The 15,933-nt window shown below is 35.9% G+C and overlaps 1 protein-coding gene across 3 annotated transcripts in view; it reads right to left on the reverse strand.

The window, feature by feature from the left end:
- KCNT2 (potassium sodium-activated channel subfamily T member 2) overlaps positions 1–15,933 on the reverse strand; it is a 114,600-nt gene that overhangs the window by 73,002 nt on the left and 25,665 nt on the right. For all 3 annotated transcript variants that reach the window (XM_068199586.1, XM_068199587.1, XM_068199588.1), the window contains exons 2-6: positions 13,327–13,406; positions 7,752–7,851; positions 4,988–5,044; positions 4,242–4,290; positions 2,884–2,943 (exon numbers count right to left, since the gene is read on the reverse strand). In XM_068199586.1, coding sequence (XP_068055687.1) covers positions 2,884–2,943; positions 4,242–4,290; positions 4,988–5,044; positions 7,752–7,851; positions 13,327–13,406 — 346 coding nt within the window. The remainder of the gene's footprint in view (positions 1–2,883; positions 2,944–4,241; positions 4,291–4,987; positions 5,045–7,751; positions 7,852–13,326; positions 13,407–15,933) is intronic.

Raw genomic sequence — 15,933 nt, forward strand, 5'->3', positions numbered from 1 at the left:
AATATTAAAATTAAATATTAATATTTAAATTAGGACTACAATATCAACTTCTCTGTTTCTGCCACCAATACTTCAGAGCACTTCAGGACTTTTGGGAACTTGATCTTGCTTTCATGAAATGAGAGGTCTTCCCCCATATTTCAGTGAAGTGGCATTGATCTTTTAATTTGCTTACTGCTAGCAACAGGATGAGGAAAATTCTACTTTTTTTCCAAATCTGTGCAGTGGCTGTGTCTGATTAAATGTTGAGGTGAAAATCCAAATATTAGAAAAGGAAGGTAGTTGAACTTCAGTGACTTACAGCTTTACTAATGCTGTGTAGCAGAAATCCATCACAGGTAATGCAATAATAGTGTAGCACATACCATGGCAGTATTACAAGAATTTGCAGTAGAGCATTATATTTTCAGTTGCAATGACATGTTCATCTTCCCTGAAAAAATAACCACCTGATACAGCCACTGAAAATTAAATACAACCTCCGTATCATATATAATTCTTTCTCCATTTTTAACTCTCCACATCTGGAAGCCACTATACATCAGGGACAGGGATTATTGTCTTCCACTTAATTGCAGTTGGTGGGAGTCAGACATACAGGTGAAATCGTGAGCCTATAAATTGAGAGGGTTTTGTATGAAGAGTAAAATCAAAATCAAATCTGATTTTTCAAACTGAACCATTCTGTGATTTCACAGATTTCCTCATTTTTAACGTTAGGAGTTTCCTCCTCTGCATTATAGAGAAGAAATGTCACATAATTTACTTGAGCAGGCACAGTGCCAGTATGGATGGGATCCAGGTAATTAGGGATGTGTGCAGCTGTAGGATTCTGGCTTCCACATGGAAATGCATAAATGCATCATGAGTTCTGCAAAACTGCCTTTTGCAGTGAGAATGTATGGTGCTGCTCAAAGCCCTGAGAGTGCCTGAGCACCAGGCATATGCAGGATTGCCAGATGTCTGTGGCAACTTTTGACAATGGAGATTTTTGATGTAGACATCTTTCAGAATTCTGGCCAAGGACAAACCCTCATGTAATACTTTAGGCTGTGAGAATGCAGATTGTAAACCTTCCATTCCTGGATCCAAGTGATCAGCATCACAACACAGTGCTACATCCTTTGCATTCCTCTCTATTTAAAAGCTATAAAAAATGCAAATTCACTGTATCACAGTAGCATGATATGCTACTCTCCCCTCACTATTCTGCATGTTGAATCATTTCTCATATGTCATGAACCAGGTATCAGAAAGGTCAATCTCTTGGAGTATTCTCTCAAATGTCTGCTTAATTCATTTTACAGGTTATTTGTGAAATCCTAGTAACGTGCACTCCAGTGCAAACAAAATCATTTTTTCTTGTTTTCTCGCTTGCTAATTCTCTAACTTGTAGAAGTTAGTTACCTAAATTGTGAAAGCTCTGAAAATGTTTCTTTAAAATAAGTAATCTGCCACAGATTTACATGAACCAAGGCACCTCTGGTCACCTAAGCTGTGCAGAAAAGCCTTACCGTGGGTGAAATAGCACCATTCTTAGCTTCAAGAGAATGGTGTAAATAAAACTAAGAAAACATGACCAGAGGAAAGGAGGTGTTTGCATCACGTGGATTGATGTGACTGACAAATTTTATTGTTCCTCAGATTAATCCCTTAGTTCTTTCTCTTAAGGGGAGTGGAATCACAAAATTGCCTCAACTTCTGTGACAGGTGTATGCAACAAATCAGGGTAGTAGAGCTTTCCATCCATCACACACTGATGAGTAACCTCTCATGGAAGCTGATTTGCCAAGAATTCATCTTTTGTACCCACTGAAACTGATACAAATCACAAGCAGAATGGATGAGGAGAAAATGCTGCCCAATAAACTCAGGAACAGCACAAACTGTGATTGCCCTTTACTGTTTAGACACCAGGATATAAATTTGCCACTTTTTCTGCCCATAACTGATTTGCACTTGTAACCCCCAACCCTTAAATAATATATGCTTCAAGGATTAAGAAGAATAATTTTTAGACAGCAGACAACTGCAAGCCTCTTAGCATTACTGGGCACTCAGGACACATTTATGCCATAATCACTCAGTAAGCACACTGAAATACAACGCTCTAAATTCAGCAGTGGCTCTGATAGCTACTGAGTGTCAGTAATACAAAATATAATTCAAAAAAAAAGATTATCCCCCAAGATATTTTCAAATTTTCTTTGGTAAATTATTTCAAATGCTTTTAGTATTTTTCTCCTAAAGATATTAAAAATGCAGAAATATAGCAGAACAAAATGGAACGAAGAAAACTGAATAATTATATTAGAAGAAAAATTAACTTTTAAAGGAGAATCCAAATGCAAAAATGCAAAATCAAAAGATTACAAGACATTTTGAAAAGATATTCCAATAGCATCACATAGATGAATAACACAAGTATGCAGATATCCTTTTTTTTTTTTTTTAAGTACTCTCTCGGCCTAGTTTTTCTGGGCACAGTTTTAGAGGGCTAAACCTTGAATTATATGTATTGAGTAGATACGGCTTTAAAATCAATGACAATTGTGTCCAATACATTATGGACAGACAAATAAACCTGCACAACTTAAAATGAGTGTCAAAAAATCAAGGTCACTTTTGAGAATGTGTTTTGAAATTACAATGGAAAATAATGAGCATTTAATTGCTGACTTCCACTCTTTAGATATTACAGTTTGCTCATAAATTTGGGGAGCAGGGCTGCCTGTGTGACAACATTCTATCCTCGGGAAGTGTGTTTTTCTCAACTCCCTGCTTGTACACCAGCATGGGCACAGGTACACAAACTTTATATTGAAAGATTAAACTCATTATTTTTTTAATGAATTCTGCATAAAAGTAACCAAGAGTACTTACCTTGTAGCTTAGATAACTTAGCAACAGAGTTTCAAAGAGACTTATTACGGCCACAGATACCTTAAGTGAAGTGAAAAAAAAAATGTGTATTAATACCAGCTTCTAGAGAATAGATATTAACATTACAATGAAAATAAAAGATTATATAAAACAGCTCTTCCATGAATCCTCTGAAACCCTCTCAGCTAAGAGCATTTTGCTTGAAGCATAGATATTGTTATTTTTCTGAGTTTCATTTATTCCTAAACAGTACCAAAATCTTCCCACATGACAGAGAGAGAAAGAAGCTGTAAATAAGCAAACTCAGTCAGCTTTTTACTTTCTTGTGAAGATGTTATGAATGTGTGGAATAGCAACTGTTTTTCTTACTGTGTATAATGCAGAAAGTTGAAAGCAGAAAAAAATTATACCAATGAATAATTATTCATTTTAAGATTTAAATGCAGCTGAGCTCGATTTACCAGCCTCCAATTTGATTATGTAGTTAGTGTATGTATTAAACAATTTAAAATATTTAAATAGTCAAATATCAAAATAGTAAAACAAAATACTTAATACTTATCTTACTTTATAGATATTAAGAATTTACTTATTTTCTTTGCACAGAAAGTATTTGTATTTTAATGTGTATTATGGGGATATTCCATCAAGATGGAGTCTATCAGGCTGAAGCCTGAGGTCAAGCCTCAGGATTTTAAATTAACACTCCCTACAGCTAAAAGCTCTGAAGGGTGCACAGTGTCTTTATCTAGAAGTATAAAAAGATGCTATGATTTGGGAAATAATTAAAATATAGAAAATTATTAAAATAGGCAATCCGAATATATCAGATTCTCCAAAGCTGATATATTATTAGTTTTAGATAAACTCAGGCTTTATTTTCAAATAAATTCCTCCCCTTACCAAATAGACATATTAGAAAAGGACTGCATGCATAGACAAATAAATATCTCAGTATTTTAAAATTAAATTTAATAAAGAAATCTGAATCTAGGTCAAGAATTATTCAAACTGTGCATATTCTACAGGTATTTGCAAGGGCTTCTTCCCTTAGAAAATTGTGTATTATGTAGAGGTACAATCAGTGCATTGGCATTACACCAATCACAGTGAGAGAATACAATGGTATAACCTATCTGGAAGCTTAAGTAGTAAGTTTTTCTTAGTGAAAAATCTCATTTCACAGAGAGAGTTAGTACAGATATTCTGATCTCTATGCTTTTGCTATACTTGGTGTCCAAGATTTCCCCACTGACATCAACATTTCCAAGTATCCTTTAACACTGCTACAGTTCTGTAAATCAGTATCATCTGCAGTTGTTACATGGCAATAGATGAATTTGTCATTTACATATTACCTGTAATCCCCACAAAGGTAAGCTTCGATTCACCCAAATAATGGGAGACCTGTTCATTACAGTAAGGAAATAAATATTAAATTAATTATAATCTGGTGTTTCAGACAAAAAAAAATGTTGTACATGTGAATGGAAATTAGAGCAGGCTTATTGAAAAAAAAAATTCTTAGTAATAAAAACTTTACATCAGTAGTTACCTACTGAGTATTGACATGACTTGTATTTCTAATCCACAGCAAATCATGAGGTTCCTATGGGAAACTGACAATCCTTTTGTGTGAACATTTTGCTATCTATATAATGATATAAATGGTATTAAACTCTTAGGGGCTGTGATATCTTGGAAGAATCCTATCAATGCTAATAGGCACCTGATACAGCACCACTGGAATGGGAAACTCTCAATGGCACAATAATTTCCTGTTAATCATTTACTCCTACTCAGATTTGTTTTTTTTTTAAGTTAAGGGCATTCTTTTTTATTTCTGGAAGGTATCAGCATTGATGGAACCCAGATCTCACACCAGCATCCAGTCCAGCAGTTCACTTTGCAATCAAGAGATATAATTAAAATACCAAATGCAGTTTGAACATTCAGAAATGTAAGTAATGGCTAGAGATTTATAGAAACATCCCTACTATATGTTAAAATGCCACCATTCCAGATGGAAATGGATTTGTCTTTCTGTGTTCGCTTCCCACCATTCTGTGGACTCTTGGGTTGCTGTTTTAACTTAGGAACTCACCAATCAATTGTTCCAGGTGTGTAGTTTTGATTGGAACAACTCCGGTTTAATTCCTTACTGATAGTTGCCATACCATCCATGCAAAGTCCATTTTCATTAGCAAATGTGTATGGGAACACAGTCATAAAAACATATGGGAGGAAAGGGATATTAATTACGTCATTAAGTGGTCCATGAAATGCATGCAATAGTTGAAACCCAAGGCAATCAATACAGACATTTTTAAAAGTAAAGTAACTTTTAGAAAGTACTGCTGTATGTGTTCCATATCTGTAGATAAAAGACTGTGAAGCATTCCAGGTTACATTTTTGAAGATTTCTTTTCAAATTTAAAAGCAAGACAACTGAAATGGCACTTTGTAAAGATGAACTAAGTACACAATATACACTGAAGATCAAGAACCCTAGAAATCCTCTCCCATGGATAGGCTGTGATACAAAGAGCACATTCTCAACAGGAAAGACTGCAGCAAACTACGCTTGCTAACCTGTTTTGAGGATGTGAGGAGGGCTGGAGATGCATGCAGCAGTATTTCAAGTACAAAACTGGTGCTACTCAAGTAAAAATATTGGTCATTATACACATGATGTTATCTTGCCTTTAATTGCTGGCACAAATCTTCCTTTTACATGGTCATATAGGGATGAGGGAATATATAATCTGTAAATGATGATAAATATCCTCACTCATCCTCAGCAAGCAAGGTCAGCAGAAAGTAAAGGGATCTGCAGCCCACAGATTAGCAACAACTGTACGTGTACCAGCTGTGAGCGGGACAGTGCTAAACCCATTAATAAGGATGCTTTATGTCTTAAGCCCTTTCCTGTACACCCACTGTGCCTGAAGGAGTAAATGAAAGACACCAACTTGTGCAGGCATTTCTGAAAAACAGGAAATAAATCTGATGAAAAGACTTGCTCCCAGATTTGTCACTTTAAAACCAACCAGGTGAAAACATTTTCTGTGGCCACGCTCTCAGCATGCTGAGTAGGTTCTTTCATCAGGCTGTGACCCAGCACCTAGAAATTACTTTTTTTCCTATCACCACATCTTTAAAAATGCATTCAAGCAGGACTTTTGGTATCAAGCCCTCAAGATCTCTAGGGCATTAATGGGCTGCTGTTTGTCTGGCACAGCTTCTAAGATTAGTGAGCAGGCAGAAGGACTTACCTGAATCTTCTCAGGCAGACAAATGTTATTCAGAGACAGAACACACCAACTACTCTCTGAGATGTACCACAACACCATGTAAGGGAATAATATGCAGAGAAAATATAAATACACCCTCTGGTGAATTGTGAAGCACTTGGATTGAAGGACATGCCCAGGAGAAGTGTGAGGTATTCAGCAGCCTGCAGATGTATATGAATATGCATCTTGGCACATAAATACAAAAGTATTATTTGGCACAAGGTCTGATATTCTAACCTGTCCTGCACACCCAGACAGAACCATGCAGTACAATATACTCATCTGGGCTCACTAGAGGTCTCAGTAAAAGAACTGCAGCATGCCAGAAATCATGATTAGATGGAAAATGTTAAGTCCCTTAGTTGCTAATGTGCCTAAATTTCTAAGGATGTATTTCCTCTTCTCCACAAATTCTCGTGGAAACTTTACTGTTTGTTTCTTCTTATTGAAGAGACATTCTAAGGTATATTTAGAGTCAAAAGCAGTTTTTATAGGTCTTGTATTTCAGGGAAATTTCTTCACGGCCCTTTTTCAGATCTTACAATTTCTCATGACAAATTTTGACCAAAAAAGATCTCAAACACATCTTCCATTCACATATCCTTCTCTCATGCACTGCTGAATAAAATAAATATTCTTTACCTCTCTTTTATTTGGATTTCATTCTGGTAAAGTATTTCTCCCATGCACTAGCTTTTTTTGGTGTTACCCTTACTAGATTTAACTGATATCCAAATATTAAAATTAGAAATCAAACTCTGTCCCTTGCCTAACATTGTGTGAAGACTGCTGGTTCTGTCATCCTAAGCTTAGTATTTTCTTATGTGCTTTGTTTCTTTCAGCATTTAAGGACAAAAGAATCAAATGAAGTGAAAGGAAGTACGTTAAAAATATGTGATGCTTATTAGCATTAAAAATTGAGGAGATTCAATATTCCCAGGATATAAATACAACAGATTAAATAAATTACAATTTCTTCTACATTTGGTGATTAATTGTGTAACACATTAATAAAAATGGTGATATAGAATACCATACTGGCAATTCTGGGTGTGCTACACCATTCATTATATCCATAAATCATTGTGAATATAGAATGTACCTTTGGTCTCATTCTTCTGAAGTGTTCAGAGAAAGCAGAAGGCTATAAAATGATCATCAATATCATCTGCACAAAAGCTCAGTTTCATGTATTTGTCTGTCCATTTCCAGGATATGGGATTTTAAGTAATTTAAGCAAAATCCAAAAATAATTTTGCATAAACTGGGAATCAGACATTTGCAATTTTACATAGAAATCTCGTGTAATAATACATCTAAAATATATGTTTGCACAATTACATCTGATGCACAGTATCTAAGGAGAGAGCCAGGATTATTTTAGTGGTAAAGGGAAAAAAATAATACTGTTATTTTAGTGCTTATTTCCATTCACAATGTATGAGCAGCTTTGCAATTATTTCAAAATATCTGGAAGACATAAAACAAATCCTTCATGTACTCATTAATTTATTTCTTATAACTTAAATAATGCTTTGAGAGCAGAAACGAGGAAAAAACCCCAAACGTTACCATCCGAGTCCTTGTGTAGGATCATCCAGGAGCACACGAACTATGTATAGGAAACAGCTTAGTAGCTTGAGAGAGAAATTGAATAATCGTATTCTCAGACCTAGAAAGGGAGAGGAAGAGGAAGAGGAAGAGGAAGAGGAAGAGGAAGAGGAAGAGGAAGAGGAAGAGGAAGAGGAAGAGGAGAAGAGAAGAGAAGAGAAGAGAAGAGAAGAGAAGAGAAGAGAAGAGAAGAGAAGAGAAGAGAAGAGAAGAGAAGAGAAGAGAAGAGAAGAGAAGAGAAGAGAAGAGAAGACTGAAATAAGTTCAGGGGTTTTAAAGTTTCACCAGCCTTCAAGGTAAAAATAAAAGGAACTAGAATAGTCTTGTAGTAAAAAGCAAATGTCTATATAACCAGTCTATATAACTCAGCCTGTTTTAATGTAAAGAACTATGCAGTCACTTGTTTGAAAACTATTCTATGCTGTTAATCATTCAATCATGCCATTCTTTGGGTCTCTGGTAGTTTGAAAAGTCCACTTTCTTGGGAGGTGAACCAGAACTACACAATGCTTTTTGAGATACAGGACACAGCAGCATGAAAAGACATACTTTCAGCCAGAGGCAGGGGATATGCAGTGGCAAGCATTTAAATATTAATATCTAAAAAAGTCTTCACGCAGTAGCTTCACATACAGAATATATAACTCTATTCCAACTTATAAAATATTAAACTGGAGATTTTTAATACTGATGTTGAATAACTATGCATTCAAGAATCAGGACATCTAAAAGTCATGCTGAATGCACAGCTGAACTGAATCAACAGCTTGTTCTACAGACCATGTAAATATTCTAGCCAAATAGACCACAAAGACTATCACAAAATATTACACTATTTCCCACAAACATAGGTTTCATGCACAAAGACAGGATTCCTTCAAAGGGATCCACATGGACACTTACTGCTGTCACATGGGCAATTTACTTCACTGCCAAATGGAGCCGTTATCTACTGAAATTGAACTTTTTTGTATTTTTATGTGATTTAGCAGTCATCAGAGGATTAAGGTTTAAATTTTTAGTACTGCTATTGAATTCAGCAGACTTTTGTGCTAGTGTAAATATTTTTATCTGACTCTTAGACATAAGCATTCATTTACTAATCAATTTAAAACTGTTAGTTGACTAACGTTAGGTGACTAGAGGTTATTTAGGCAATATTTTTTTTTAGTCTTGCAAACTGAGAGTCCAGTTCTGCATGGCTGAGCCCTTCTATCCAAAGCAGAATACTCTGAGTCTTACACAGATGTGACTTCCCTTGCCCCAGTCACAGCAAGGACACTGTGCTTTACTGTTGTGTTGCAAATACTTCAGCAGGTCTGTTGAACTCAACGCAAATACTTCTGTGGTTTAAGAACTACCCAAATAATGCATACCCAAAGCTGTGTGTATACATTCCCTTCTAAGGAGAGAATCACAATCATTTTATGGTAAATGATTTTATGGTAAACTTTTTTAACTCTACTCAGTCTTAAGTTCAAAATCAGCACCTTACAGATAAAACTCATAAATCAGTTTTTATGTCTACTAGTACCTTTCCCATTAAAACACCATCTACTACAAACACAGAAAAATAGAAAATGGATTCGTAAATATTTTACCATGCAATTTCTGAGCAAAATCTTTAGGTTTAGTACATAAAACTGCTTATTACTTTAATTATGAAGTTGCAGTAATCACATAAGAACTGGATAGACTTTTACAGCACCTTGTTTCTGTGAACTAAGGGTTAAAATCCTGTGGTCCATGAGAAGTCCCACAGCTGTTACTGGCAATTGGGTTTGAGAACATTAACCTAAGGATTCCTGCTCCCCTATCAAGAGTAATTAGCCACTGACTATTCCCCAATATGGCTGAAGGAGGGGAAGGACAGAAGGAAGCATGGACAAAAGTGGTCTCCTATTATTTGACTTGGCCATTGCTATGATCCTCATTTATAGGTTTGTTTGAACTGTTGCTGAAGAAAATGTGAATTATTTATTTGTCCTGAGCCTTTTGTGGAAGTCTGCTGGAATATGAATGACTGCCCTATTGGTTGCTAGGCTATTACAACTAGGAAAGCAGATCATGTTTAAAAAAAACCCTAAACCTAAACAAACAAGAAAAGCCCACCAATTTTTTATTGTCTAACTTTCTTGGGCAAGTACAGAAGTCTGTTGTTTTTCTCCTGCTTTTTTTAGCTCCATAATGTTATTCTTGGTGTGAAACACTTGTTTTCTGCATTGATAATAGCCTGGTTTCTAATCATCCTTTGAAATTATATGTTGGTTTAAATGCTGCAAGAAAATGGTTCTTTTCTGATTAAAAGCTACATCGATACAGCAGACTGATGGTTTAGCCCGCTGCCTTAAACCCTTAACTCTCAAATCTTTGTTCTGATAGCTCTGGAACTCGGGCTCTGGACAGCTTCATAGGAATGGCTGTTTCCCACAGAATGGGAGGCAGGGTTTTCAAACCAGCCATGCTTTCATCTAAGGGTTTCAGTAGAGAGTGCATTTTGTGGATGGGGTTGTTTATAAAGCAAGGCAAAGTACAGGTTCCGTAGCATAAGTGATTGGGTCAGTTACTAAAATATAAATAGGGAAAAACAGGCTTCAAGTCTGTCCTAGGTCACTTCTCCTTGCTCTGTGTGCCTCAGCCATTAGTGACATATGCAGCCACCCTTGCTAAAGTTTGGGTAATTAATGCAGGCCTAAAAAATGTTTTTTTTCTCTGGTAGAAAGATTCTGCAGCCTCATAGCTGGGGAGTCTCATGTGAGTTGGAAGCAATGCATGTGTTCCACTATCATGGAGATGTAGGATTTCAAATGTGGGAAGGAGGTGCACAAACACTACAGAAGGCGTTTAAAACAGGTTTCTCAATTATTATTCGGGTACAAAGGAAGCATTTCATATTTGTTTGCTTCCTGTCTATTTTTGTTCTGTATTTCACATGCTGTCAATGGATCAACATCGTCTGCTTGACTTAATTTAATTTTCTCCATTCAGAGCCAGATTGCTTAAGTAGCAGGGTCATTGGCACAGAAATCTCTATGTTTTGAATATGAGTGGTGCCTGAAACTTCTGTTTAGCTCCACCCATCATGCACTGTTATGCAGTTACATATTGTTTAATGGGAATGCAATTTCACTGTCTATGTAAGAAAGTTGTTACATACTCCTGTCTTATTTAAAAAAAATAATTGATAATAACATTTCAAAATCTACTTGTTATGTCAACTAAATATAACTATGTCAAATTTTAACATTTTCTTCTCAGTTTAAACAAGTGTTTGCTATTTTTGCAAGCATTTTTAAATATAAAGTGATACATTATGTTTTACCACTTCTGACTGCGACTTTCACTTTTATTATAAATTCTTCATGCTCTCCTTGCAAGCATTTTTGTAGATTAAATGTCAAATTTAGATAGTTGATCTAAACAGAGTGACAGGTACCAGGTGAGAACTTTGGAATCACCTCCCATTATTCCTTTCCCATAAGTCATTAATATATAGCTGATTTTCAGGAAAATCATTTTGGTGGCAGTTGGCTTTAGGAACTGGACCAAAATATTCTCTTAATAGTTCATATCCTAGTGATAGTAATCCTTTATTCCCTCTTCACTGACTTGAAACTTGACTTATCTTTTCCCTTTGAGACAAACTGTTGGGTGTGATAATGCAGTGTGTGGTCCTGGCAAGTTACAAGCAAGTCATGCTTTTATGACTATGTCATTTTCTATTTCTATTTCTCTTTTTCTTTTTTTTTTTTTTTTTTGGTGAGGGTCCTGAGTGACACCTTTGTAAGATTTTTTTTATATTGTTTGAATTTGATTAGACATTTGCTTGCAGAAGATTTAATAGAAACTAGATTGTCATGAGACATAGATGAAGGCTTGTTTCATCAGTTCATGAGTTTCAATAAGGATAATAATTAATAAAACAGTTGATATTTCAAGTTACTGGCCCATATGTGATTTAGATCAGGATAGAATTTTGCAGAAAATTCTTATAAATTCTAGACCTGACTGCTCTGGTTGGTAAAACCATGTGGTATTATCAAAAACTGTTCAGTGAACAGGTTTGATTTAGTTACACTATCCAAAAAATTTGCTGATCCTGCTTACAATTTTTTTTTCTCAGTGATAGCAAGTCCATCTTTAATATGTGAAGGAAGGTTTTAGTGCTTTCACAGAACACTGTCGAAAATCTATTATCTTTGTTCATCAGCTCCCTGGTACCTCTGGGGAAGAGAGTCCTCCTGTTTCAGTGGAGGACTGAATGAGTACACGTAACAGAGAGGCAGGTTACAGTGTCAGCAGCAGCTCTTCGGAGGCTTTCTCTGGGGGGATTCTGCTTCTGAGTATTTGGACAAGAAGCAAGATCTGCATAAGTAGAAGGAGTGTTTGAACTTATTAATACTGACTACTTTGGTTTGGGGATTTTTCTTGTTATTCATGGTGCCTTTTTTTTCTTTTTTTTCTTTCCTTTTAGAGGAATATTTTTCTTCCAACACTTGGAAAGTAAAAGAAGCTTAGCCAATAAAATTACCAAGTTCTGTGATATAAAACTGGTATTTATTTATTGCTAGCTCTTACAGATAGAAGATTTTTTTGGTATGTCTTATTTTTGAAAGCTTGATCTTGTCTCCCCAGTTTTGTTTGTCTGGATATTTTCAGACTGGGACATCAAAAAATTTATTTCTTTTATTTTTTCTGTCTTTTTCCAGACACAAAACCATAAAACAATTTTAAGTGTACAAAGGAAAAATGTATTCTTTGTAATCTGAAAGCTTTATGTATAAAGCTATTGTAATTTTAGTTCTTTACATGTGAAAGGCAAAGAGAGGTTACTTCAGTCCCGCTACACAGAAGAAAATTGAGGTAAGGTACCGATCTTCTGACCTATGAGGTCCATCGTTCTAACCAAGACTGGATAACATTCCATGTTTCCACCCACTTGGACCAGCTGCATGGATGTATTTAAAAAGATTAAATCTTAATTTCTCCACATTTTCTTCTCTGATGGCCGATGACTTTAAGCACATATACCAATGAAGATGTATCTAGCTTAGACTATATTGTTAAGACTGTAAGATAAGTTAGACTATAGGCTAATGACAAGGACTACACTTCTGAAGTACCACATCCCCAACAGTCTCCTTTCCAAATTCTCTTTTTTTCAGTGTAGACAAAGTTTGAAATTTTAGGAATACTTAACACTTCAAAAAGTTGGGTACTTTTGCAGCTTTTTTTCCTTCACCATCTTAAGTGTCTTTGCTTTTCTAGTCACAAGGTCACGACTTATCACTGAGCATTGCTGCCAGATCACTGCAAATTAGTCAACTTGATCATGACACAGGAATAAAATCATGATTTTATTTAATAATTCGTGACATCACTAATTGTTTGATCCTACACGAGCACATTATTTTCAAATTTAAATATTTTAACTCAGAAGAAAATTAATAATAACTTCACTGTTGCCTTCAACTGAATTTGATTTTACTTGAAAATATCACAAATATGCTTAACAGAAATTAATCCAACTGCTTACTTGATCTTTGGTTTTTGATGAAGAAGAGCTTTAGTCTCTCTTTAAATGTGTTTTCATTCATATAGAATTCAACTTGCACCCTGAAATAATAAAAAAGAACATATTAGGATTGGCCATGAAAGATAATAATATTTCAAAATAATTTGTTTCTCTAATCATCTGTTCTTGATATAAAACTGGAGGGACTTGTAGTGCATGTTCAGCCAAAAGCTCATTTGGCTATGAATGACTAATATTGAAAGTTTAAAAAAAAACCAAACCAAATAAACAAAAAAAAAATCCTCACCACCACCAAGCAGAAGACCTCTCATTTATCTGCTTTGCATGCAGAATAATTTTCATATTACTCAGTCTACACTGCAAAATAAGAAGGCTCTATGCTTTTGAGATTTTCCTTGGATGGCCATTCTCCTAATTGCATGTTAGTAGGGAAGATTTCCTTGATGTCCAGGTTAAGCCTCCCATCTCAGTTTAACTCCTTTCCTGTAAAAGTAACATTTTAATGATTCTTCTTTTTTCCATCTTGTTCACATTTCTGTTGAATGTTCATGTTTCAGTCCACTTGTTTGTATTCGCCTATCATCAAACACTTGTGTACCAAACAAAACCACCCTCTCTGAACTTGTTTTTGTCACCATGAAACAGTGAGAGCCGAAAGCAAAATTACGTTGCAATCACACAATATTGTACAGAAAATAATTCTCCTCCTGATTATATTAAAGCAACAGGGGCATCTTTCCTCCATTCCCTCAGATCTGCCTGGATATTTTTCATCTTTCTGTCCCCTGGTTCAGCCTGAGTAGCACTCATGCAATAGTTATACAGACTACAAGAGAGAACTGTTGCAGGGACTGGCCAGGGAGGAAGGTGTGTACCTGTTCTGCAGGAAACCTCGGGCTGTTCAGAGCTATGGAGTTCCAGTGCTTGCTGGAAAATGAGAGCAGCATTACTCTCATTCTCACTGAGGTCCCTGCTCTACCCAAATTACTGAATCTTCCTCCCCAAGCCAGTTGTCTCCCAGCAATGAATCTCTACCCCAGCACATCTGTGCCTTCCTGAGAAGTCAGAGCTCAGCTGGAGAAGGTCTATTATTGCTAAAGAATAAAGTAACACCACACAAGTGAGTTACTTCCCTACGTCTCCCTTTCTCTGTAGAGCATCATGTTTTACACAGCTGCATGTACTTTTCCTGTCATAAGCTTGCTTGAACTTTATTTCAGCATTTCTTCTCAGCAGTCTTTCATCAAATAATTGTACTTCAACTATTTGGTTTTATATGTAGTCATATTTTTCTAGCAGAATCCTGACTTTAGTTTTTCCCTTCTTGCATGGGAAGCCTTTTGCTGAAACAATTTTTGTACAATATACTGTTACCTGTAGTGTCTCTCAAACAGTTGTCTATACCAGATATTTCCATACACTTACGGTACTCCATACACTTACATTTACTTATAGGCTTAGAATGGGTGACATCTCAGGCAATGTGACTTTCCATGCCTACTTATTACCAGAAGTTTAGGCATATCACTTTGTAGGACAGGGTCATCAAAAGAAGGCTCTGTGATTCACTCAGTGAAGTCAGGTAATTTTAATTAGCCATTGCCTTTGTTGTGTTTTATTGTAGTGTTCCTTATAGGATGGGTAATTACACTACTTCCTATTCAGAGGAAGCCCAAACACAACCTTATTTTTAAGAATCTATTTTCCAAGGTACTTCCTGTCATTAATGCACTGACAGTTGTAGTGGGAAACATCTCCCATTATTTGGCAGCTGCCACATGCTAAGTGTACATACTTAGTCTTCAAGGATATATTTCAAGAGGTAAACAAAGTGGCACAAGCTGCTGAAGGGATGTTATTGAAAAGATGCATGGTGTTCCTTTTTTTTTTTTTAACACATTCTGAATTAATCTATCAGCATTTTGGTATAATTTCAGTAATCACTTATCATTAAAAAGCAACATGTGGGCCATGATTTAATGGTAAAGAGGGAAGAGGATGTGGGAGCTAATCACCAGCAGTACGAATTGCTCTGATAGCCTTCTAACAGCTGTCTACTTGGCTTTTCTTAGAAACCTGTACTCACCGGAAACTGGGATTCCACAGTGCAACTGTTTCCATGGCAAAATGGATTACAAATGCTGCTGCTAGTGCCACTTCTGTGGCTCCTTCTCTATCCCCTGACTTCTTTAAGCTTTAGTAAAAACTGTAGTGGCCTTCTACAGTTGCAGAAATACATTATCAGGCATCTATAATCAATGCACTCTCCTGATACTCTGGCTACCAGAGAATATTTCACTTTGTTTCTTGAAGGTTGCTATTTACTAAGTAAAGTTAAGTAGGACTGGCTGAAGGAGCCCCTGGCAAGGACAGAAATCTCCAGATACTGATCTTTCCCAAGACTGCTTTTTATTTCTAAGGAGAATACTCATTCTACTTGAATGTTCCTTACAATATTTGAATGGCTACTGTTTTACCTCAAATATTTGCTCTTTTCTGTATTTCTCCCCCTATGAAGTGTAGCCTAGAAAAGGAGGTTTTTGGGAACCTACAAGAAATAAATTCTGATCCCCCATTGAAATATTGAGAACATTTTGGAGCAGTAGT

Source organism: Anomalospiza imberbis, chromosome 9 (assembly GCF_031753505.1).
Source record: "Anomalospiza imberbis isolate Cuckoo-Finch-1a 21T00152 chromosome 9, ASM3175350v1, whole genome shotgun sequence".
NCBI classification, from domain to species: Eukaryota; Metazoa; Chordata; class Aves; order Passeriformes; family Viduidae; genus Anomalospiza; species Anomalospiza imberbis.